The following is a 26571-nucleotide window of genomic DNA, read 5'->3' on the forward strand; positions in this document are numbered from 1 at the left end:
TGTATGATACACACACACACACACACACAGTGTTTCAGGAGGCATGATTTATATGTAGGGGGTAGGACCAGTACAGATCATGTATGCAGTGGGGGTGTGATCAGCTGATCACCAATATCTGTCAGAGAGGTATGTATGTATGTTTGCCATGTGGAGCGCTGTCTGCGTGCTTATTCCGTGCTGCAAACAGTGTCACGGTGAAACTCTGTTATTTATATTGTAGCCAGTGACCCTATGTCATCAGCTTTGATGGTAAGTCATGAATGTATCAGTTCTCCACAATAAACGTTCTTGTTCCCTTTATGTTACTGTTTCTTGTGCAGGTGGAAGTAAGAAGAAATTGCTATGATGAAATAAGTTCCAATGCTCTTTTCTGTTATCCCACACACACGTAACATACATTTAATTGTGCCCAACTTGCAGCAGTACAAGACTTGTCTCAGGGACGTTAGTATAGTTATATTTAGATTAAAGTTCAGTCTTGATCACGTTATGTCTGTTTTAATGAGTAACCGGTTTCGGTTTTTTTCTATAAAACCATCATCAGACCTGTGAATAAATTTTAAGAAATACTAGATACCAATCCTTAAATGAATGAAAAAGTCTAATGATGTCAAAATTTTTAACAAAATAAAATAAAATTAGTTATACCCATTGGCTCCCTTGGGTTGGTAGGTGGAGCTCTCCTTGCTGCTGTGCAGTCAACTGATGGCTATGAGTGCTGAGCACGAGCTTAAATATGCAGAGGCTCCGCCTACTTCCTGTCACACTACTTCATAACTGCCAATCAGCGTTCATAATATGACGTCATCGTCAAAGTATAAAAGTAGGAAATACACTAATAACATAAAATTGATTCATTTAAATATCTGATTAACAGATAATAGTTGTGTCTACAACTTATTTATATTTTGGATAAAAACAGTGAATTACGATGTGTGATAGCTGTGCCCTCTATGGACAAGCTTAATATTATTACAGTGCCAGTTACATCAAAGATATAAAATCCTTGGCGTTGTGGTATATATCGATTATACCAAGTCGCCTACATCACAATTGCATCTTTGTTGGATGCTGCAGAATCGTCTTGTTTTAACTGTAGTTTTTATGGCAATGTTCTTTATAGCATTAAGTTAGCAACTAATAGTACGTTCCACATTATGTATATCTGAATAACTGATGAGACTGCTGATGCAGCATATTTTACATACATTGCTTTTGCCATGGGTATAACTAATCTTATATTTTTAAAAAACAAAAGAGTAGATGCTTTTATTATAAAATTTCGTCAAAAAGGTCGTAATAATATTTTTCGCGAAAATCTAATTGCTCATTGAGCAGCATTGATGATTTGGTTTTCAAATGAGCATATATCTCGATTTCTTCTAGGATATTCATAAGTAAGCCTTTATTTGCATAATGAAGAACTTGTAAATTCTGTTGTACTGTCCCCTCAGCATGATTATTGAATGTTATATTATATATGAGCAGCATTGATGATTTGGTTTTCAAATGAGCATATATCTCGATTTCTTCTAGGATATTCATAAGTAAGCCTTTATTTGCATAATGAAGAACTTGTAAATTCTGTTGTACTGTCCCCTCAGCATGATTATTGAATGTTATATGATGACCAAAAACAGAGTTTGTTCGTGAGGTACCTGACGTATGTTCTTTGTACCTTACTGCAAAATTTCGACCTGTTTGGCCGATATATATTTTCTCACAGTCTCTACATTGGATCTTGTACACTCCTGATCTGGTAGATTTTCCATTATCTTTATTTACGGTATGTCTTAATTTTTGTTGTAAAGTATTGTCAGTTGTAAATGCTATTGTTATTCCAGAGTTTTTGAATAAGTTAGTGATTCTATCTGATATGTTTCCCATATATGTCATCTTTATATATTTTGGATTACTTATTAGTGGAGTACTTTGTGATTGTTGTACTTTATTAAAAATGATATCTACCTGTCGTGTGTCGAAAGAGTTGGTTTTTGCAATTTGTTTTAAGATGGTCATTTCCTTTTTGATCTCATTAGCTTCTAGCGGTAATTTTAGTATTCGGTATATCATAGACTTAAAAAATGCTTTTTTATACTTGTCAGGATGACATGATGTAGCATTAATAATAACATCAGTGGTTGTAGGTTTCCTGTATATGGTGAATAAATGTTTCCCGTTGTTATTAGTTATAGTGAGATCTAGGTAGTTAATAGATTTTCGATTTTCACGCTCAACTGTAAATTGTAACTTCGGATGCATAGAGTTTAATTTTATAGCAAGTTTCTCAATTTCGTCTTTTGAACCATTATAAAGTAATAATGTATCGTCTACATATCGCTTGTAATATATGATTTTATTTGCGATATCAGGGTTATTTTTCAAGAATTGCGTCTCAACGTGGTTTACGAAAATGTCTGCTACTGTCCCAGCCAAAGAATTTCCCATTGCTAAGCCATCTTTCTGACAATAGATTTTAGTATTAAATGAGAAATAATTGTAATCTTAAGTGCATTCAAGTAGTTCTATAAGTTCGATTATTTCGTCTTTAGTCATATTTTTGTATTGTATTAAGTTATCCCTAATTATATTAATCGTCCCAGTAATTGGTATATTTGTATATAAATTTTTAATATCTAATGAGGCAAAATTTGCACTAGTTGGAATGTCTATATTGTGGATTTGTTGTGTTAGTTCATAACTGTTGCTGTCATACGTATAGAATGCTTTCAAAATTTTATTAAGTTCAGTATCAAAGGATTGGTATCTAGTATTTCTTAAAATTTATTCACAGGTCTGATGATGGTTTTATAGAAAAAAACCGAAACCGGTTACTCATTAAAACAGACATAACGTGATCAAGACTGAACTTTAATCTAAATATAACAATTAATTTGGTCACTGTATTCCAAAAATGTTTACCAAAAAAAACGTTAGTATAGATTAAATTGTATAAAACTTTTTATGTAGCATGTATCCAAATTTTGTTGGTTACAGCGATAAGTTTCCATTTTGTATGATTGTACTCCAATTGCTATGGTTTTATTTCTCAACTGTCTTTATCATCGACTGTAATTTTTTGTTTTGAATGTTTAAAGTTCCATGTCTAAGGCTAAAAAAGATTTTGGAGAGGACCTTTTTAATTTAAGGACACACAAAAAGTCAGTCAAAGCCATGGTGCAGGTTTTTTAGAAGTCTTGGGATTGTGTAACTGATTTAAGTCTCAGTCTAAAATTTCCATATAAAGCAGTTGAGCAATTTATATCCACTTGATATTGAAACTTTTGTGAATGAATGGCAAGTATAGTGGAAAATGGGATTCGACACAGGAAGACAGTAAACACAGGTGCAACCTACTGTTCCATCTGAAATATTATTTATAGATTGTAATTTTACCAGAGAAAGTTATTCCACAATCCGCAGGTTGGTGAGACACATATCTCATCTGCACATAACAACCCTCATAGAAATTCTCTTCTGTGACAGCTGTAACAAGTCTTTTGGAGATAAAAATCAGCTCATGCAACAAATATTAAATGGCAAGAGAAAAGTTTGCCACAGCTGCGAACATTACAACTCCAGTTTCCCCAGATCTTTGTGTCTCAGTCTTCAGACCACCAGTCTGAAAATTTCATTACTGAATGGAGAAATACAACCAAATCGGAAAATTGTTTGACAGTAAGTTTGTATAAGGAACAGAAATGTCAACATGAAATACCCTGTGGGCCACTCAAATTACAAAACCAGTATGAACAACAAATAATGAAATCCTGTATTTTGTGCCTATCCAGTATAGTAGGCAGAATACATGATTGAATTTGTGAGAATGGGGGAATATACGGTGTGCAAAATGTAGTACTCAAAGCCGCCACTTCTGGCAGCAGCAATGGAGTGAACCTGGCTGGCCATGACTTGGATGACAGATAGGGGTACATCATTCCATGCTTCTTCAACTCTGTGCCAAAGTTCACCTATAGTAATGGCTGGTGATGGTGGTGTGCCATTCTTAAATCCATGACAAGGTGTCTTCAGTGTGTGAGAGATCTTGATAATATGCCAACCAGGCAACAGACAAACACTCTTTACTGAGGCAGGTCATGTGAGATCACTTAATATGTTGTTCTGCATTACCTTATTGAAATATAATCTCATGGAGACCTTGAAGATGGAGCACAGACACTGGCCTTAACACATCAGATATGTAATAGTCAATGTGAAAATCACCAGCTACGCAAATCAGAGGTAATCATGAATTGCAAGCAATGAAACCTAATAGCATGACACCAGGAGCTGGGGCTTTATGATGATAACAAATGCAGTATGGTGACATTGGTTCTTCGTGGAACCTTCATGAATCGTACTGCTGTATGGAGAGCTGGGACTTGTCTGAAAAGACAGCATAATGGCACTACTGTCTCGGGAGCTGTCATTTGTCATTCCACTGTCACCATGTGTGTTCTCTACTCCTGCTCCAGGGGAAGCCCTAATTGTGGTTGCTGTGCAGATAGGCTGTGGTGCTTCAGATAATGTTGCACTGTGGGTACCTGTCTTGCTGCAAACAGGCCCAATTCCTGACTGAAGAGACTGTACAGACCTGCTCGACTGGGCAAACAATGTTTTTCCTCCTGAGTGCTAGTTGTGGGAACCTATTGAGATGCTGCATGATGTTAATTACAGCCTTTCTGAATGCATTCATGCCATATTCGCATGATAGTAGTGGGATCTCAACATGTATGAGCAGCATTATTGTGGAACGAGAAACTGCAATCTTGACAGTCCCCAATCCGGCTAATGTTGAATTCTGACATTTGCTGGTACACGTTTCTCTTTACATGAGGCATAACATGGTCTTCTCATGAACATCCAACATTCAAATGTGATTTCTGAGTAAGAAACACATCGTGTAATCTTTCTTATGTACAGCAAAATGTAGACGACGTTACTCCTACCTCCTCTTTGTGTGTGTGTGTGTGTGTGTGTGTGTGTGTGTGTGTGTGTGTGTGTGTGTGTGTGTGTCAGAGATGCTAATCATTTGCATATCCAAGAATAGTACACTTCATTCCAATCTGAGGTTCAGTTCTAATGGCCAGCAATGTAACTTGATCAGTAACAATGGGCATAATGGCATTGAGCTGGAAGTGTGTTCAAATTCTGCAAAGGAATGAGACTGGTACTCTATAAACAATTACCAAGAAATTGTTTATTAGCTGTTCGTTATACTTTGTGTGCTCAGGGTTTACTGTAAGGTGTAAAGGCAGTTGTAGCTCTTGGAATAAACATAATATTTATTGTAGTATGTTGAGATCATAAAGGAATGACATACTTCATACTAGCATGTAAGTGCACATTTCTGTGCTGTGAATTTTTTGCAGCCACATGTAGTGAGGGTTAGGGAAGACAGAAATGAAGGAGCAGGTCCCAGAGAGTGTAGGAGATCAAAGATTCTCTCTCTCTCTCTCTCTCTCTCTCTCTCTCTCTCTCTATCTATCTATCTATCTATCTATCTATCTCTATCTCCCTGACACGTCCTCTTTCATTATACTTTTATATATGTCTTTCAGCTGTACTAAGAATTTCACATCTTGTTCATAAATAATGGCCAGCCATTCTATTTGAGAATGGTGTTTCTTATGCTTGCAAGGATAAAGATGGTGCAGTTAGTGCCATCAGGATCTTAGGGAAGTTTCAATTGCAGCAAGGTCGTAGGTGTGGTGCATATTAGTATACAGGTGGCATCTCAGAGGTAACAAGAAATTGTGGTTCTGACTGTAAAAATAGTGGAGGAGAAGGGTGAAGTCTTTAAAGTAGGGAAATATGCTACTGGCAATGGACTGAAGGCATTGGTTGACAAGGCCACGTTAGTAAGAGATCCCAGTGAGGCTTCTCAGTATTTTAGTAAGTTATACCAGTTGAAACTTAATTCTGCTTACCTTTCTAGTTTAGTGTCTCAAGCAGTAATAATACATTGGTAGCTTTAGGATACTACTGATGTTTTCATGCATCACAGGCAAGTCCACAACTTCAAGCTATTTGGAAATGTCTTGTATACAACACGAGAAAATTTAGTGAAAATTTGATAACAGAAATTACTGAAAACAAGAAGAGCATGAAAAATATCTGTACCATCTTCATTTTCCTGTGGCATTCTACTGTTTAGCCTCTTGTGCAAATAAACTTAAACAGCCAGTGGAAGAACTCAACGTAGCAACTTTGCAAGTAGGCCTCAAAATTGATTACATTAAGGTTAAATAATGCTTTCTTACTCAAAGAGAAACTGGTACAAACTAACAATGAAGTCATAGAACCATTTGAGGAGATATTGTATTTGGGACAATGAAGCCAACAACCAGGCTGGCTGCAAAAAATAAAATAATTAATTAACAGAAGAGTGGAAACATCTTAATTTTGCATTTGTTAAACATATTATTTCACACATTTTTAATGTGAAAACAGATGCAAAGCTGAGTACTGCTCAGAGAGGAATGGGAAAATACATTTTAGAAGATACCAAGAGAGACAGAGAAACAAATAAATAGAACAGGGACCAGACCTGAATGGAAGATGAAGTAATGACTTTAACACAAATGTGTTAATATAGGCAGGTGAACAGAGAAGTTGTCTGGTGGATTCCAAAAGAAAATGAAGAACAGTGTTCAGTGGAAGACATTGCAAAACAGCACAGCATTAACAGTCTGGATGTTTATTGCTGTGGACAATATAGCAGCAAAAAGTTTATACAAGGACTGTTCAGAAAGTATCTGACTTTTATTTATAAAATCAACATTTATTCAGATAAAATTACTTTACACCAGTCACCTTCAAAGTAGTTCCTTTCAGCTCCTACACATCTCTCCCAGTGCTGCTGCAACTTCTGGAAACATCGCTAGAAAGCCATTTGGTGCCAGGTATGATGCCAGTTGCTCTGTCAAATTCTGCATAATGTCTTCCTTGTTCTGAAGTCTGGTCCCTTTGTGTTGTGTACATAGTTCTGCGTAGTCAGCGTGTACACAACTTCCCACTAGAGTGCACCCCGCTAAGCACAACAGCGCAGGCGCAGCACTCGTCTGTCTCCGCACTACGAGATGGCGCTGCCATACAGATGGACCAAATTCTGCTTCTGCCGATCCGCGTATTAATATGTAACGCAGCCAATGAGATTGCTGCTTACATAGAACCTTTTCTCCTCGCGGATCACACTCGCGCAGTGATACATGAATGCGCGAGGTATTATAACGAGTGTACAGACCTCCGATTAGTCAGTCTGCATTTGTCTGCACCAGTCTGTACCAGTCTGCTTAAGTTCTACATTTGTCTGTACCAGTCTATAGTCAAGTTTCAGTCTGCGCCTAATAAGATTACCATATTCCTGTACATAGCCATGAAAATAAATGTATAGACACTTTTGTCAAGTATCAGAGATATATGTGAGAATAAGATTAATGTACCAGTACCAAAGGAACTTCAGATTGTCAATTGTAAATAGCATCCAGAACCAAGTTAAGTAATTTTTATGCTTGTTATTATTTTAATAAATGTGTGTGAAAATTAGTCAAGTTCTGTTTAAAGTTGGTCACCGTCAATCTGCTACTCTAAGCATGCAATTAGCATTTCTATCGTCTGACCTAATCGCAGAAGATAAACACGCCACGGTAAGACCACGAGACATATTGCTGACACTCACCTACTTCGGTAGAGCGACAAGTCAAATAATCTGATGGTGTGCGTACTGAAGGTCTTACAGTACGCACACCACACTTTGAGAGTATCTTTCAGCTTAGGGAAAAGTCAGAAGTCCCTCAGTGCTAGGTCAGAGAAGTAGGGAAGCTGACAAACCACTGCTGTGTTGTGTTTGGCCAAAAGCTCTGAATTAATTGTGGACGGTGGTGGGTACGTTATTGTGGTGAAAGTGTCAACTGCTCGCTGCCCGTAAGTCATGCCATTTGCATCTCACTGCTTCACGAAGGTGATGCAGAACCTCTTGGTAATCCTCGTAGAGCCTACTCATGATGGACTATGCCACTGGAGTAAAAAAAAAAGAAAAAACAGTGGTCAGCATGGCTTCACATTGCTGTTGACGTGCCTCGCTGATTTGGGTCTTGGGGATGATACCCATAAACCCAAGACTCATCACCAGCGACCTCTATGTTCAGAAAGTTGGGATTACTGGTCACAGTATCAAGCATATCCTGTGCGATTTCTGAACAAAGTTGCTTCTGCTCAGTTTCTAGCAATCTTAGCACAAATTTTGCTTTGATCATCCTGAGGGCCAAATGTTCTGTTAAAATGAAATGAATGAATCCAGTACTAATTTTAACCTCGTCCGCAAGTTTGCTGATCATGATTTGCCTACCTGCCTCACTAGGGTCCTTATGTGATCAATAACAATCTCATTTGTGGATATTGAGTGCCTATCTGAACATGCTTCACTCTTCACTGGTGAGTGGCCATCTTTGGTTGTACCACTCCTTTATATGCGTGGTACCAATTGCTTTGTCCCCAAACACTCGTTGAATCTTGCAGATTGTTTCAACTTGAGAATCACCAAGCCTAAAACAAAATTTGATGCAATAATGCTGTTTCACTTTTTTGTCATTTTGCCCATAATATAAAATCTGACTACCACTTACACATGTTCACTTGTCAACAGCTAGCTGGTAACGGATTGTTTCCTCAATCATGAAAAAAATTAAGCATGTGCACTACATGTACTTACAAACAAAGAAAGTGTGCGAGCCCCGACACCATTCTTGCTTTAAACATTAAAAAAATAAGGTCGGATACATTTTTAACATCCCTTGTAGGAGTCCTTTATCCTGAAGTGTGTGTCATGACCATGATTGTGATCTAATTTGTGAGGACAATCTAAAAACTCAAGTTACATTTGATTATTTGAATAGTGCAGAAATTGTTGGAGAATTAAAATGTGTTGCATTTCAAAACATCATATTATATGCTGCAAGAGAGAAAGCCACACGTTACTCACAAATTGTGCTCAAGAGGAATGATCACCTTCCTCCTGGAGGATAATTCTCACAATTGTTACAAGAGTCCTTTTCCTGATGAGTAACTTTGTTTCAGTGTCACCCTTCTTAAATTGTTGTTGTGGTCTTCAGTCCTGAGACTGGTTTGATGCAATTCTCCATGCTACTCTATCCTGTGCAAGGTTCATCATCTCGCAGTACCTATTGCAGCCTACATCCTTCTGAATCTGCTTACTGTATTCATCTCTTGGTCTCCCTCTACGATTTTTACCCTCCATGCTGCCCTCCAGTACTAAATTGGTGATCCCTTGATGCCTCAGAACATGTCCTGCCAACCGATCCCTTCTTCTAGTCAAGTTGTGCCACAAACTCCTCTTCTCCCAAATCTATTCAATACCTCCTCATTAGTTATGTGATCTACCCATCTAATCTTCAGCATTCTTCTGTAGCACCACATTTCGAAAGCTTCTATTCTCTTCTTGTCTAAACTATTTATTGTCCATGTTTCACTTCCATACTTGGCTACACTCCATAGAAATACTTTCAGAAACGACTTCCTGACACATGAATCTATTCTCGATGTTAACCAACTTCTCTTCTTCAGAAACGCTTCCCTTGTCATTGCCAGTCTACATTTTATATCCTCTCTACTTTGACCATCATCAGTTATTTTGCTCCCCAAATAGCAAAACTCCTTTACTACTTTAAGTGTCTCATTTCCTAATCTAATTCCCTCAGCATCACCCGACTTAATTCAACTACATTCCATTATCCTCGTTTTGCTTTTGTTGATATTCATCTTATACCCTCCTTTTAAGACACTGTCCATTCCGTTCAACTGCTCTTCCAAGTCCTTTGCTGTCTCTGACAGAATTACAATGTCATCAGCGTACCTCAAAGATTTTATTTCTTCTCCATGGATTTTAATACCTACTCCGAATTTTTCTTTTGTTTCCTTTACTGCTTGCTCAATATACAGATTGAATAGCGCCGGGGAGAGGCTACAACCCTGTCTCACTCCCTTCCCAACCGCTGCTTCCCTTTCATGTCCCTCGACTCTTATAACTGCCATCTGGTTTCTGTACAAATTGTAAATAGCCTTTCGCTCCCTGTATTTTACCCCTGCCACCTTCAGAATCTGAAAGAGAGTATTCCAGTCAACATTGTAAAAAGCTTTCTCGAAGTCTACAAATGCTAGAAACGTGGGTTTGCCTTTCCTTAATCTTTCTTCTAAGATAAGTCATAGGGTCAGTATTGCCTCACGTGTTCCAACATTTCTACGGAATCCAAACTGATCTTCCCTGAGGTCGGCTTCTACCAGTTATTCCATTCGTCTGTAAAGAAATCGCGTTAGTTTTTTGCAGTTGTGACTTATTAAACTGATAGTTCGGTAATTTTCACATCTGTCAACATCTGCTTTCTTTGGGATTGGAATTATTATAGTCTTCTTAAAGTCTGAGGGAATGTCGCCTGTCTCATACATCTTGCTCAACAGATGGTAGAGTTTTGTCAGGACTGGCTCTCCCAAGGCCGTCAGTAGTTCTAATGGAATGTTGTCTACTCCCGGGGCCTTGTTTCGACTCAGGTCTTTCAGTGCTCTGTCAAACTCTTCACGCAGTATCATATCTCCCATTTCATCTTCATCTACATCCTCTTCCATTTCCATAATATGGTCCTCAAGAACATCGCCCCTGTTGTGGGGCGGCTGGTGGAATTATATGTTGTTATTTAAATGTAGAGTGTAATGTAGAAAAGATGCATTTCCCGGCCGATTCACTGTATGTGGGGCGGTGGGTGGAATTATTGTTGTTAATGTTCCTATTATTTATGCTGTGGTTTTGCCGTTCTCAACACTGGCTCACTAACTACAATATTGGCAAGCAGAAAGTGATTAGCAAAACGTGAAGCCTGTAATTAGAATCCTAGTGCCCACTTCAACTGAGAAATACACTTATAGCTACAGCTTATAGCTCTGAGGAATTAGGAGATTGTCTGGGTTTCATAATCAAAAACGATTCTCTGAAAATGTTCACTAAATTCTGAAAGTCACAGACCAAAAAGAATCCACACAATCCAACTAACAGAGCAGTTCAGAGTCTAATGCGCTGATGCAACTATAACTGTTCAAATTAAATGTTTAAGTGAATGCTCGCCATAATTTGATGATAATGTTCATCAAACGCCACGCTAAATAATGGTAGAATGTATGTCCCGCGACGGCACGTGAAAATACGACCTACGCAAACTGAAGATAGATCATTAAAGTCATCCCAGAATTAACACTTCACTCGAAAATGATTTCATGGTTACGCGTATCCCAAGTAACTTATTACGGCATCCGAGGCTCTTTATAGCAATGATACCGATTCGACGCGACTCCCGGCACAGATGGTGCGCTAATCAGCGTCTGGAGAGAACTGGGGCCTTATTTCCTCGTGCAGCGTTCTTATATATAAAGCCGCGGTGCGGACGGCTAAGGGAATGCCTGATCAATTCCGCTCTCCCGACTAGCCGCTGGGCTAGTAATGCACCACTTTAAGTTATTGAATAAATCATTGCTTCCTTTGCTGATGGCCGATGAAGCTCTCAATTTAAATGTGCAATCAGCAGTCTGACATGACTAAGTAAGATATTTTGGGCGAGAGAATTAATTTATTTATACTACACGCAGCAGACGAGCTCTGAACTTGCTCTTTAGAGATACGCTATTGCTATAGTTTTATAGATATTCAGTTGAAACTTCTCACATCTTTATGATTATAGCAGATCTTCCTTCTACTTAAATTTAAACATCCTAGCTTTATTTACTCGCCTACTTAATCTATCTTGCTTCCTTAATTTTTAAGACAAAAACCAGAAAATCATGAATTTCCACTAAAATTTTAATTTGTGAGATCCAGAATACTGTTTCTACTAAATTATTATGAAAAAGGAATCTAAATATAAATTTGTAAGTTTCTAGCTCTTTTCTGTTGCGCCAATGATTTTTACAGAAAAACATCCAAATTTCGAAAATGGTTAAAGTTATTGAACTGATATCCAACACATATTGATTTAGTATTACTCCTGACTTGCTAGAAATGTTTCAGGTTATTTACTTGATTTTTAAAGTATTGCGCAACATTTATGACGTCAGAGCTAGTTACAGCGGACTAGGCTGGCACACAATGGAAAGACTGATGTGAATTTTATACGGTATGAGTAGGCTGCTTCCCTACACTGTATAGACCCCCTATATACTTCTTCCACCTTTCTGCTTTTCCTTCTTTGCTTAGAACTGGGTTTCCATCTGAGCTCTTGATATTCGTGTAAGTGGTTCTCTTTTCTCCAAAGGTCTCTTTAATTTTCCTGTAGGCAGTATCTATCTTACCCCTTGTGAGATAAGCCTCTACATCCTTACATTTGTCCTGTAGCCGTCCCTGCTTAGCCATTTTGCACTTCCTGTCGATATCATTTTTAAGACGTTTGTATTCCTTTTTGCCTGCTTCACTTACTGCATTTTTATATTTTCTCCTTTCATCAATTAAATTCAGTATCTCTTCTGTTACCCAAGGATTTCTACTAGCCCTAGTGCTTTTACCTACTTGATCCTCTGCTGCCTTCACTATTTCATTCCTCAAAGCTACCCAATGTTCTTCTACTGTATTTCTTTTCCCCATTCCTGTCAATTGGTACCTCTCTCCCTGAAACTCTCTACAACCTCTGGTTCTTTCAGTTTATCCAGGTCCCATCTCCTTAAATTCCCACCTTTTTGCAGTTTCTTCAGTTTTAATCTATAGTTCATAACTATTAGATTGTGGTCAGAGTCAACATCTGCCCCTGGAAATGTCTTACAATTTAAAACCTGGTTCCTAAATCTCTGTCTTACCATTATATAATCTATCTGAAACCTTCTAGTATACCCGGGGCTCTTCCATGTATGCAACCTTCTTTCATGATTCTTGAACCAAGTGTTAGCTATGATTAAGTTATGCTCTGTGCAAAATTCTACCATGGCGGCTTCCTCTTTCATTTCTTAGCCCCAATCCATATTCACCTACTACGTTTCCTTCTCTTCCTTTTCCAACGGTCGAATTCCAGTCACCCATGACGATTAAATTTTTGTCTCCCTTCACTACCTGAATAATTTCTTTTATCTCATCATATATTTAATCAATTTCTTCATCATCTGCAGAGCTAGTTGGCATATAAAGTTGTACTACTGTAGTAGGCGTCGTCTTAGTGTCTATCTTGGCCACAATAATGCGTTCACTATGCTATTTGTAGTAGCTTACCTGCACTCTTATTTTTTTTATTCATTGTTAAACCTACTCCTGCATTACCCCTATTTGATTTTGTATTTATAACCCTGTATTCACCTGACCAAAAGTCTTGTTCCTCCTGCCACTGAACTTCACTGATTCCCACTATATCTAACTTTAACCTATCCATTTCCCTTTTTAAATTTTCTAACCTACCTGCCCGATTAAGGGATCTGACATCCCACGCTCTGATCTATAGAACGCCAGTTTTCTTTCTCCTGATAACAACATTCTCTTGAGTAGTCCCTATCCGGAGATCCGAATGGGGGACTATTTTACCTCCGGAATATTTTACCCAAGAGGACGCCATCATCATGTAATCATACAGTTAAGCTGCATGCCCTCGGGAAAAATTACGACTGTAGTTTCCCCTTGCTTTCAGCCGTTCGCAGTACCACAACAGCAAGGCCATTTTGGTTAGTGTTACAGGGCCATATCAGTCAATCATCCAGACTGTTGCCCCTGCAACTACTAAAAAGGCTGCTGCCCCTCTTCAGGAACCACACGTTTGTCTGGCCTCTCGACAGATACCCCTCCATTGTCGTTGCACCTACAGTACGGCTATCTGTGTCATTGAGGCACGCAAGCCTCCCCACCAATGGCAAGGTCCATGGTTCATGGGGTGGGGGGTTCTTAAATTGTTGTTTGTAAACCCTAGTAGTCATATTTGATAAGGACTACAGATAAATCACATTCGCCAATACTGAAAGTTTTGTGAGTTGGGTCCTTCATAGACAAGTTAAAATTTTTCTGGATTATTCCAGTGAATCTCATTCTGCTGTCTGATTACCAAACAGTTAAATTGTTGATGCTGCTCTGTCTTAGGTCTGTATGTCTGGTAACACGAAAGAGTTGTTGTTTGCTTACGTGCCACTTTGTGTTTGCTTGTATTGTGAATAAGTTGTTGGTCTTGCCATTGATAGAGATTTAGTGGGTTCTGACAGATAGAGAGTTCGTGATTGCATTGAATATTTGGTATGACATTCCAAGATCTTGGTGGAACATAAATAATGGAAGGAGTAAGGGTCCACTCAGCAGAAATAATTGATTTGGGTTGAATGGTTGAGATGCAAGTAAATGAGGCTGCAAACATTGTTAAGCTGTCAAATGATGTCCTTTACCAGAGCTATTGCAGAATACACCTACAGACACATGCATACACATGTATGGCTACATGTGCTGGGGTGAGCATTTTGTTTTGTAGAGTGGATGATGGGAGGAAGGAGATGTAGAGGTGAAAGGAGAGTTGGAAGGAAGGGTGGCTGACAGCAGTGAGGGAAAGGCAGCAAATGTGTGGGATAGAAGTATAGTACTGGTGAGCTCGCCCTGCCACAGGCAGGGAGAGTTTCATGTGTTGTGGAATGGTGTGGAGGAAGGGACTGGGAGGCGAAACAGAACAGAGGAAGAGAGAGACTGCAGAGAGGAAGGTGTGGAATAATTTTATTTGAATGTCAGTTGCCCAACTAAAACTGCAAAGTCCCAATGATTCTCGAAACAGATTCAGATTTGTTTGAGAATGATTGTCAAATAAAGACAAATTTAGGCTCTGCAGCTCACTGAATTCCACATATCTGTGACCACAGTTTTCTAAATACTTTTTTTTATTTTGTTATACTTATTTTCTGTTATAGACCCTGTTATTTGATACTAAGTAATTAATTTCAGTCTTCGATAACCATCTTTCCACTGCACATTCAGTTTACTTGAATAGTATGTTCCCCATTTATGGAATAAACAGATGCTCAAAACTGTTTCGGTAAGAGTCAAGAAAGCTTTCTACTAGTTCACTCAATCAGAATGCTAGAATATTAAAATAGAAACACTGCAAAGACAAGGGAGACTTGATTTAACAGAAGTAACAGATATTACAAAACAAATTGTAAAAACAGTTAATGAACTAAAACCAGCTTGAAGGAACAACTTTGCTACAAGATGAAAAGGTAAAATATCTCAATTGTCAGCTAGATGCCACCCGGACTACCACACAAACTTAATTCAAACATAACGGGTAAACCAAGTGTCTCCCGGTGCAGCTGGTACGGAAGTCTCATGCACACTGCCAGAACAAGGTGTCACACACTTCAAGAGTTGTGCCTTACATTGAATTCTTTCCTCCTCCACATCAGTAAATGCACAATTTTGAGCTCAAAATTCACAACTTGAAATAATTTGTAAAATCTAATGCACACAGGAAAACTAAAGCAATGAATGTTCATGATTATATATGCCACCTATTGACATATATAAAACTCAAAATATTTTTCTTAATAGTTCGAGAGAAATCAGGATATTAATATTTAAGACTTTTTCAAACTGTTTCTAACCAGAATCTTCTCATCCTTTGCACCTGTCATTACATACATGGTATTTGTTTTAATGGGCATTGCCTATTGTGTGTGCTAGCGTTCATCAGAATACGTCACTTTGTTTATGATTTATGTACAAAAAACGTTATTTCCTGACTTTAGGTGCCTCCACTGCTGCCACCACCACCACCACCACCGTAAAATATATATCTAACCAAACTACACTACACTATGACTATACAGTATAGCTTTCCCAGGCTGACATGCTTGCCTATCTGGGAAAAGTATAATTAGTGATTATTACAATTTATTGATGGATTTTAATTAATTATGGCTTGTGGCTGAGTACAATGCTTACCCTGAAATTGCATAGTGTCATTAAATAGTGCTCACTCAGCCAGATACAATGGTGTGTCTCAGGGTGTTAACATTAATTATTTTTGGTGCTATTAATTTTCTTGATATTAGTAAATTTATTATTCTTATATTACAGGGTGTATACGACCCGGGATAACCGGGAGATCCGGGAAAAACCCAGGAATTTTTTTATCTGGGAGAAAACCGGGAAAAACCCGGGAATTTTTCGTTGTGTTAGTTTTCAGTTAAATTTCTGTTATTTTGACTGGTAAGAATCGATACTCTTACAAAGGATATTACTGTATCGCGTTATTGCAGAATAATACTGCAACAATAAAACGTGAATGAGAAAAAAATAAAATAAAACATTAATCGCAAAGGAAATGTGCCATATACAACAAAACACAGTGCTCATACAAGCGTTTGCCAATAGAAAATTGTGTCAAACGCTTTAGGAAGACTATGCAATGCTTCATAACAACAAATTTCCTCCGATGAGCGTGACGTCACAACTGTGTACATTAGATTTGTTTTAGCAGTTACGAGCGGGCTCATGCGCATGGCAGTTGTGAGTGGCGTATGAGTAGTACCTTCTCCCGCTTCTGGCTACAGAAATGTGGATGTTGGCCGTGTAAGCAGTCGCAGCAAGCTGCTAGATGCAGCCGGGAATAGTTTTACTGCCACGCCCAAGCTGCCAGATTCACTCATGCGCAGCAGGCCTGGATCTATGAGGGAAGGAAGAGGTCCCAAATTCATATTCTTGAGGAGGAAAAACCTTGTTTCACAAAGCACCTAGCGTCCAGCGCAAGTTGGTCTATCGGTTACTCATATGATTTTGAAACGCATTCCTGTTAGTTTTTGGACACACTCTGTAAGTTGATTTCTGAATTAATCATAAGTTGATTTTTGAATGCGTGCATAGTGTACGTGATGTCTCTGTCAGGGAAATCCTAGTCGCATCTAGAAATAAACTTTCCTGCAGGCAAAAGGGGACCAGGCTACACGAGCTGAGCGAAGTAAAGCCAAACGAGTGAATGCAATCACTGTCTGTTATGTTCTTGATTGGGTTTGCGAATGATCAGCGTTGTTATACTTAGTAGGGAAATCGATAGATTCAGACTTCCAGAGTGAAAACAAACGACCAACAGGAATAACAGGTAAGAAAGATTACGTGTTCTCTTCTCAGTGTATTCAGAAAAATGAAACTGTGTCAGAAAATTTTTGGCCAGGTCGCTACACTAGTAAGGACCTGTTGTACAGTCCCCGTCTAGCAGCCGCTTAAGTTCTATTCTGGAAGTAGCGCGGAAAATGGTTTGTACGAACATAACAACACCTAAGAGAATAATCAGAGATAACTAAACCGGTGATTCTGGCAGGGTTAGTGAAGTTAACCGGTGAATAAGTTTTGACAAAGGCTGGAATAGTTCCAGAATTAGTCATGACAAGATTGATTGTTAGAACGAGGAAGGAGTAGAAACGGGGACATCACACAAATTAGGGAAGAATATGACCATTCCAAATTTATAAAAAAATCTCGTGCTAGAGATCTCATGGTCGAGAAACAGGAGCGTATGAATGAAATGTGAGACTATTTTCTAACATAAAGCTTTTTGCTTGCAGTAGGTCTAATAGGCATTTTATGTTGGCCTTCGTGAATTATATTCTGTCGTGTTATAAAAATGACCATTTGTACCAAAACGGTCTCGTTTATTTGGTGTGTGTTACAACTTCTGCAGTGTTAGAAAGGCCTATTTTGTTTTACCTAGCAGTCAGTGACAAAATAGACGTAATCAGGTCGAGAAACCACACCAATCTTGGGTACTATTTGTATTAATAGCTTACGCAGTATTAGACAACAATATTTCGATTTTTCATGTAGCAAAACGTTTAATGAACTTTGAACTTTGATGAGGTAATAGATTCTTTCGCAGAAAGGAAAGCGCGCCATGTAAAGCTGTAGCATATTAGAGATAAATTATGCTAGGAGCCAAGGATTGAAGAAATGTGTACTGTCTCCTTTGTCTCTTGTCTTTACTGGTTTTATGTGTCCTGTATTTAATTTTATGTCACCCAAAACAGAAAGTTATTAGCTAACAGGCAATACAGAGTGCAAATTTTCTGAAGAATTCTTGTTCTCCCGATTACAAATAATCCCATCCAGTATTAATTGCGAGGTGGTTTTTTTTTTTTAGCGGCTCTGAGCACTATGGGACTTAACATCGGTGGTCATCAGTCCCCTATAACTTAGAACTACTTAAACCTAACTAACCTAAGGACATCACACACATCCATGCCCGAGGCAGGATTCGAACCTGCAACCTTAGCAGCCGCGCGGTTCCGGACTGAGCGCCTAGAACCGCTAGACCACAGCGGCCAGCCAGTACAAAATATACAATTTAAAATTCCACGGAGCGAAATACAGTGACGTGCGATAGAAGAATGCTGTGTGGAGAGGGGTGGCACTGCACTCTGGGACACTTAAGACCAAACAATATTTCTTACATTTCCTCGAACATATATGTTTTATGTATCAGACTCTTCAGATAGATCTGCGTACAAATTGAACATATTTTTGAAAATTCAATTTTATAAAATTTTTGACGTCTATCTCAAACGCTCGAGGGAGGGGAGAGGGGGCTGGGAGGGGTGGGGGACAGGATGGGGGGGGGGGGGGGTCGCTATTATCGCATTATTGCCCCGGTTCTGAATTACCGTAGATCCGGGGCTGATGCGCAGAGCAGTGTGAGTTGTAGTGGGGAAGTTTTTAGTCTCCACGTGACCCGTGTTTACACTTTAGTAAGTTTGCTGTTTCCTCTTTTTACTGCTCTCACGTCAAATAAAAACAAAACGGATTTCTGTGGCCGGGAGTTGTCAAGTGAATTAAGACATTCACATAATCACGGAAGGCTAATATACGTATTAGTTTCAGATTTTATTTTATTTCCACTTTTCTGACAGTCATGCATTAAAAGCTTTGTAGAGCAATGAAGTTATTTTTGTCGGTTTCCTAAAGAAATTTGGTTTTTATCAATCTTTTACACAGAGGCAGTCAATGTGTTTGAAACAAAGTGTTTAGTTCCACACTCTTGGCTAATTTCAACAGCTCACTGCATTTCAAGTGCACGTTTTCATCTTCTACCACGTATGGCATTATGCCACAATATAGAATCAAAAATGAGTTGATACAGTACTGGTACTCCAAGAAGATTAACATCCCGGAATCCACGCTGAAAAGCTTAATATCAGGTCGAGGTCTACTTCATTGCAAATCTGGACCTACGAATGTGCTCTTTAAGTATGCACTTTAAATGTGCCATTTTAGTACAATTCACGAAATTCCAATGCTCTTGGAGTATCCTCTTACGTCTTTTTTCTTTTATGACATTATGTAAGATCTTTTAATGTTTTATTCGTGTGAACATACGGGCTTACTGCGTCATAGTAGCTGCCAAAGCGCGGCGGCGCCTGTCATCTGGCGGTCTCTGACAACTACTGAAACGAACCTATTTCTAACAGGTTGCGGGAAAGTATTGCGAATGGTGATTTGAAAAGCGTTACTTTCAAAGTAAATTTCCTTTTACGCAAGTTGAACTATGTGCGACAATGTACGATGAACTTCTTAAATCACAGAGTGTTTGATGACGAGCCATTTATAAATATTTTTTACCCCGACATTCATGTCATTATCATGAGCAAATTGATGTAGTGCTACGGGAAGCTCTCTCTCTTCTGCTGTAGCTAATTTATTTGTGGAAAACTTTGAGGACAAGTCGCTGGGCTCGGCTAAAAATTTTACTGGCACATTTTTGTGATAATCTTAAAGTGAAACACGTGCAAAAAAGATCAACATTACATGTGAAAGCTTAGCTTCTCTTGCAGCTTATTACCTCAGAGACCAATATTATGTGTGAAAGCTTTGCTTTTGCTTGTAGCAACACAACGTATATTAATTAAAAACATTACCTTTCCAGTTTGTGTATCCGCGCTACTTAACAGTGATGTTACTATTAGCTGACATCACGTGTCCTGTGGTCTGAATATCCGCTGTCATCAGGTGGCGGGATCACGTTACATGAGCTATGACTGGCTTACAAAAGCGCATCGCAATCTCGATTACAATGGTTCGGAAATTGGTGGAATTCGAATTTATGCTTTCGTAATACAAAAATATGCAGCGTACATGTTGCTGCACATCAAAAATCTTTCCAAAAGGGGTTTTCTTCCCCGAGTTTCGTTTTCTATAATTCTACACCCGTGTATAAAAACATAACCATTCAAAGGATTGATAAATTTTACGGTTTCAAGGGAAAATATACTGTTACTTAATAAAATGGAAAAAGTGTGTTTTCATCTGGGAGAAAGTGTATTTTTAACCGGGAAATCCGGGAATTTTTTTTCCTTGTCCTTGTATACACCCTGTATTAACTATAAATAATTATCCATGGTGTGGTACTTGTGGATATGCACTGCATGTGATTTAACTTAAAATTCTCAGTCCTATAGCGGTTTTGTATGTTATATGACTATAGCACATTGACAAACTTAATAATCGTATTACCGAGTTAATAAGTTTTGCTGTTTCAGCAGTTTGGTCATTGGCGGAAATTGATGCTCTAGCTGCATTTACCCACTGACCAACTTGAGTCAGACGTGCCTTTCTGGTTTTGACTGCATTCCTAGCAGGTAGCTCCAGGATCTACACCTCACTGACATCTGTCAATCTCATATGTTGACTGCAGTTGCCCATCTGTCCACATTGCAAGATAGATTGTCATGCTACCATTCATGGCTGTGGCACAGGTAGTCTTTTTGTGGAGTAGGTCTGTGATAAGCTCTTTAGCATACTAAGCAATGGATCCCTTGTCACTGCTGATATGCCTTCCACGAGTAGCCAGAATGTTGGGTGAGACTTTATAGAATTAATGGGATGGCAGCCTTTCTGAACTTTGTAAATGGAAATTGTACTGAATAAAAAAATTCTTTGATTTTAGTAGCCCCTGCCCCACACCTAACTCCATCCATGTCCCCCCACCCCACCTCCGCATGCACTATCACTCAGTCTATACTCACACCTTCCTCTCTGCAATCTCCCTATTCGTCCTCTCTCTCTCTCTCTCTCTCTCTCTCTCTCATATATATATATATATATATATATATATATATATATATATATATATATATATATATATATAATGGAAGGAAACATTCCACGTGGGAAAAATTATCTATAAAAACAAAGATGAGGTGACTTACCGAACAAAAGCGCTGGCAGGTTGATAGACACACAAACAAACACAAACATACACACAAAATTCAAGCTTTCGCAACAAACTGTTGCCTCATCAGGAAAGAGGGAAGGAGAGGGGAAGACGAAAGGAAGTGGGTTTTAAGGGAGAGGGTAAGGAGTCATTCCAATCCCGGGAGCGGAAAGACTTACCTTAGGGGGAAAAAAGGACAGGTATACACTCGCACATATCCATCCACACATACAGACACAAGCAGACATATTCGGTAAGTCACCTCATCTTTATATATATATATATAACACACACACACTCGCCCCACCCCAGAACCTATCGTCGTCCACATCAGTGTGTGTCACACACAAGTCCACCTGCTGGCACCAGAGTGAGCTCAGTTGGGCCTCATCATTATCCCACTGCCAACCACCTTTCTTCCCAATCCATAACCCCGCCTCCCACTGTCTCCTTTCTCCCATTGCTCACTCCACACTATGCAACCCCTCACTTCAGTTGAGCTGCAATACCAGTGCAATGTAGTCAGGCACATATTCATGCATGCAAAAATTAGACCTTTTAGCCTAGTGATTATCAAAATACACAGATCCAGTGTGCTCACTAACCTGTGACTTCTCTTATTTTCAGTTTCGGGTAATTCTGGTTCAGGTACTGATTGCAGATTTTGTGCTGTCATTCGTAGTAGACCGGATCTGTTTGTGGTTGTTTGGTGAAGGAAGACTGCATATTGATTAAGCCAGCATTCCACAATATCTCATGAAGGTATTCATTCATAATTATCTGTGATCACATTTTGTCCACTCTATTAAGTTCATGGAACTTGCAAGCAGTGTTACATCGTCATTTTTGAGAATATGCCATCAAATACAAATGTAAAAATTGTACATTGTAAATTTATCCCCTTTGTATATATATTCCATGAAAGTATATTTGTATACAGAGTAACTTTATGGTACTCAGTAAATAAGATATATTTATGTAATAAAAATGTGTTATGTCAGAGCTGTTGCTATTGACAATGTACAACTTGTTAATTGGAGGAAGAAAGTTATTTGTAAAATACACCTTTGATATCTTCTGTCTGCAAAATTTGTTTCTAAAACTTGAACAACAAGACAGGTCAAGTATCTCAGAAACAATACATTTTTCTAAAGTTGCATCTATTTTTACAACATTTTTATCTCCTTTCTAATGCTAATATGGTAATGTTCAAGGGGTAAATGAAATTATTCATGTTGGTGAATAGTATAAATTTTTTAAAGCCGTGTTTACCTGTTTTGCAGTTACACGTGAGATATAAGAAAATATAAACATTGTCTGTTATTTACTCCCTGGCTGTTTTATTGCCACAAACTGAAACAGACAAAATAATGAAAATTCTTATCAAAGCAAGTTTGTTTATGTAGATGGAAGCTTAGAATCCATGATTACTCTAGTTATAATCCAAAGAAAGCCACATGTAATGCTACCAGTTTTCTATTTTTTAATGTAAATAATGTTTTACTATTGTCTTAGAACCACTACCAAATACCATGTGATTTTTGTGTGTACTTTTATTTTTGTTATGAATAGTCTGTTGTTACAGTACAGGTTTAATATTGCTTCAGTACCAGCTTACTTTTATATTTGGTTTATATGAAAACAAACAAAATTAATTTTGGATTCATATGAAGGTATAACTCTAAAAAATGTAGTTTCATAAGCAGAACGAGTGTAGCAGTATGTCCAGTAAACTATAACCTGTTTGTATGGAAAAATTAAAATATATTTATGAGGTGAAAGAGATGCAGGTCATCTTTAATCAGCTAAGAAAAGATTGCAACAGAAGAAATCCAGAGGACAGTGCTGTTGGTGTGTGTGCAGATAATGTTAGTAGCATATTTGATGGGGGATGTTGTTGTTTGCCATACTGAGTGAACATCAGGTGTGGCCCATAAGGAGGAAAATATTACTGTGTTTGATCAAAAATGAGCCCTGTTGTTATTGTATCAGGAGAATTGTGCAATTTCAAACACACTCATGTTTCGTAGTTCATTATCAATAGTTTCTATAAATAAGCAGTTTGGCATAATACATACTACAGTTTAAAAAATGTTTACATGCTTGTTTAAGATACTTTTGAGAGGACAAAATAAAGGTAAAATCTTTGTATTGTGACATTCCATTGGTAGCTCAATGTCAGTCATCTATCTGAGCTCCATTATTACATGTAAAAATATTAAGAGGTACTCTGTGTTGAAAACAATTATTCTGAGATGTCTTGCATTATCTGATTATAGGTGGAAGAAAAGGAACATAATTCTTTCAATAAATTATGAAGCTCAAGAACATGGCTTGATTGTTGACTTTACTATCATGATAGGTTCCTTCATTTAATGATAGTACAAAATGTCTTGTCTGTAAAAACAGGAAATTTTTAAAATAATTCATGAACTTTTTAATTCAAATGTTATTCTGTTTTCTAAGTGGTGTTTAGTTTTGATATGGATATGTTGAATAAGTAGCAGTAAATTTTTGAGGAATGTTAGTGCTTGTCTGTAAAGATAACTGTGTCCTGAGAGCTATTTCCTTTATTTATTTATTATCAAATATTCATTTTCTATATATACTGCCAGAATGAACAACATATTTTCTTGTTGTAATGTTAAAATGTTGATAAACAGTTTTTATGTAACAGTAACCCGCCCTTTTTTTTACATTTGAATTATGATCAACTTTAGCCAGTGGCTGTAGTATTGCTGCAGTATTCCTTATTTATAATCTTTTATAAGAACATATTCACTTATTATTGCATTATAACGAAACTGCTGCATTAAGATTCTAATTGAGTTTCATATTATTAGTCATCAAAATGATTGTGCACTGCTTTCTAAATGTTGCAGCAGTGGCAAATTGAAGAGGAACGTAGAGTATTCTCTATCTTTGTCTAACGTATTGCTTCCTGTTTGTGCATTGTCAGTTGAATCTTTTACTGTGTTTGAATGGTTTTGATTAAATGATTTTATAAAGGTTAACATTTACTTTTTACAAAAATATGGAAGCAGTGTCACAACATGGTTATATTTAGTACATTCTTTCTTTTCACACCACTGAAAGTATTTTTATAATTTGAATTATGTAGTATTGTGTGGAAAGCTAATGCACAGCAGTGTCTTTCCTGTTTTACCATTTAATGGCACACTTATAATCTTAGCACTTGATTTCATTTTTCTCGTGCCTTCAAGTAAATAAACTTTTTTGTGAAATTTATAATGCAGTATTCACATTGATATGCTGCAAAAGTTTTAAATAATCCAGAATTGGTAACAGCTAAACCATTTCCCTTTCACTTTATAATAGAATCAAACATAGCTGAGTAGTAGAATGAATGATATTATCACCACCTTAAGTAAGTATATATAGTTGATTGCATTTAATAACATTTCACAACACAAATATCAAATCCAACATTTTAGGGGCCACTGATCGGATTGGTGTCGGTTCCAATGACATTTCACCCCTGAAGAGGATATAAAGATGATGAATTTTAGGCTTAAATATGCAGTGTTCATGACTGTCAGGCTTATTGGTATCAGTCCTGGTAACAATTGATCCATTGTGGTGAGTCAATATTGGGTGGAAGAGTCTTAGCCAAACTTCTTACATGCAGGTAGATTTCATTCCTTTTTCCTATGCAGCATAAGACTGGGCACCATTGAGTTATCAACAAAAAGCAGTATATTTTTAACACTTCTTTTACAGTAAACACTCTAATTACTTGAAATTGGAGTTGAAAACTTTTCAAGATGTCAAAGTTCATATCACCCTCTACCTGTTGGAAGAAAATATTCCTTTGCAGACATTAACTTCTAAACTTTTGAAAGCTATTTTTTGCTATGAAACAGGAAGTTTGACTTCCCAGTAAGTGCTTTTCAACTTTTCACCAGCTTATCCATTAGCTGGCAGTCATCACAAAGCTGAGCAGTTATCACTGTACATCCATCTTCTACACATGAGCATTAATCTGTTACCACATTAATGGTACCAGGAAATAAGTAATTAAAGTTATTGATGTTTGAATTGCACAACAGAGGGATGAAAACAATACACAGTTTATCTAACACAGGGATAGATTATTGTACACAAGAGATTTATCCTAGTAACAAAAGAAATAAGTGATACGTTGCTCCAGTGCCAGCTGGGTAGTTTACTATACTTGAGCAATATAACTGATGAAAGGCTTCAGAGATTATCACCAAGTCTTTTACCCAGATACACTGAAACAGATGTAACATAAAGAAAATATTTGCCTCAAAAGAAAGCACTAACACATTGTGAAAGCTGTTGCAGGATTAATTTCACACTTCAGAGCTATAAACTGTTAACAGAACGAGAGAACAAATGGAAATGCTACAATGTTTGCCATTAAAATTGCAACATCGTGAAGGCAGCATGATACAAACAACAAAATGGCATGAAATGTACATCCTAGGATATAAAAACAATTTACCAGTTAAACCACACAGAGTAGGCAGGGGTAACACGTACACTCATTGCATAAGGATTGATTCTGCATGAAGTTTTCATTCAGAATTTGCATTTGAGTGTGGTTTGTTTGTGATAAGATAGTGTTAGATCAGATGTAAGAAGAAGAAATGTCAACAAGTGTGTGTCAGAATTTGACAGCAACAGGATTGTGACTTTTCAAGACTATGGTTTACCATTCTACAATAGTGCTGCTTGCATCTACATATACATGTACGTCTACACACTGCAAACCACCGTGATGTGCATGGCAGAGGGAACATTCTATTGTACTATTTATTAGGATTTCATCCTATTCCATTCACATACAGAGCATGAGAAGAATGATAGAGTGAGTGCCTTTGTGCAGGCAGTAATTATTCTAACCTTATCCTCATGCTCCCTATGTAAGCGATTCTTAGGGGGTTGTAGTATACTCCTAGAGTTATCATTTACAACCAGTTCTTGAAACTTTGTTAATAGACTTTCTCGGAATAGTTTACGACTAGAGAATAGAAGCTTTTGAAATGTGGGGCTACAGAAGAATGCTGAAGATTAAATGGGTAGATCACATAATTAATGAGGAGGTATTGAATAGAATTGGGGAGAAGAGGAGTTTGTGGCACAACTTGACTAGAAGAAGGGATTGGTTGGTAGGACGTGTTCTGAGGCATCAGGGGATATCAAATTTAGCATTGGAGGGCAGCGTGGAGGGTAAAAATCGTAGAGGGAGACCAAGAGATGAATACGCTAAGCAGATTCAGAAGGATGTAGGTTGCAGTAAGTACTGGGAGATGAAGAAGCTTGCACAGTATAGAGTAGCATGGAGAGCTGCATCAAACCAGTCTCAGGACTGAAGACC

The 26571-nt window shown here is 37.8% G+C and overlaps 1 protein-coding gene across 1 annotated transcript in view; it reads left to right on the forward strand.

Moving 5' to 3' along the window:
- The window catches only part of LOC126483772 (endoplasmic reticulum transmembrane helix translocase), a 193491-nt gene extending 169605 nt beyond the window's left edge, over positions 1 to 23886 (forward strand). Inside the window, exon 22 of the mRNA XM_050106925.1 lies at positions 21834 to 23886. Coding sequence (XP_049962882.1) covers positions 21834 to 21941 — 108 coding nt within the window. The 3' untranslated portion in view covers positions 21942 to 23886. The remainder of the gene's footprint in view (positions 1 to 21833) is intronic.
- The last annotated feature ends 2685 nt before the right edge of the window (positions 23887 to 26571 follow it).

This window comes from Schistocerca serialis, chromosome 6 (genome assembly GCF_023864345.2).
Source record: "Schistocerca serialis cubense isolate TAMUIC-IGC-003099 chromosome 6, iqSchSeri2.2, whole genome shotgun sequence".
NCBI lineage: Eukaryota > Metazoa > Arthropoda > Insecta > Orthoptera > Acrididae > Schistocerca > Schistocerca serialis.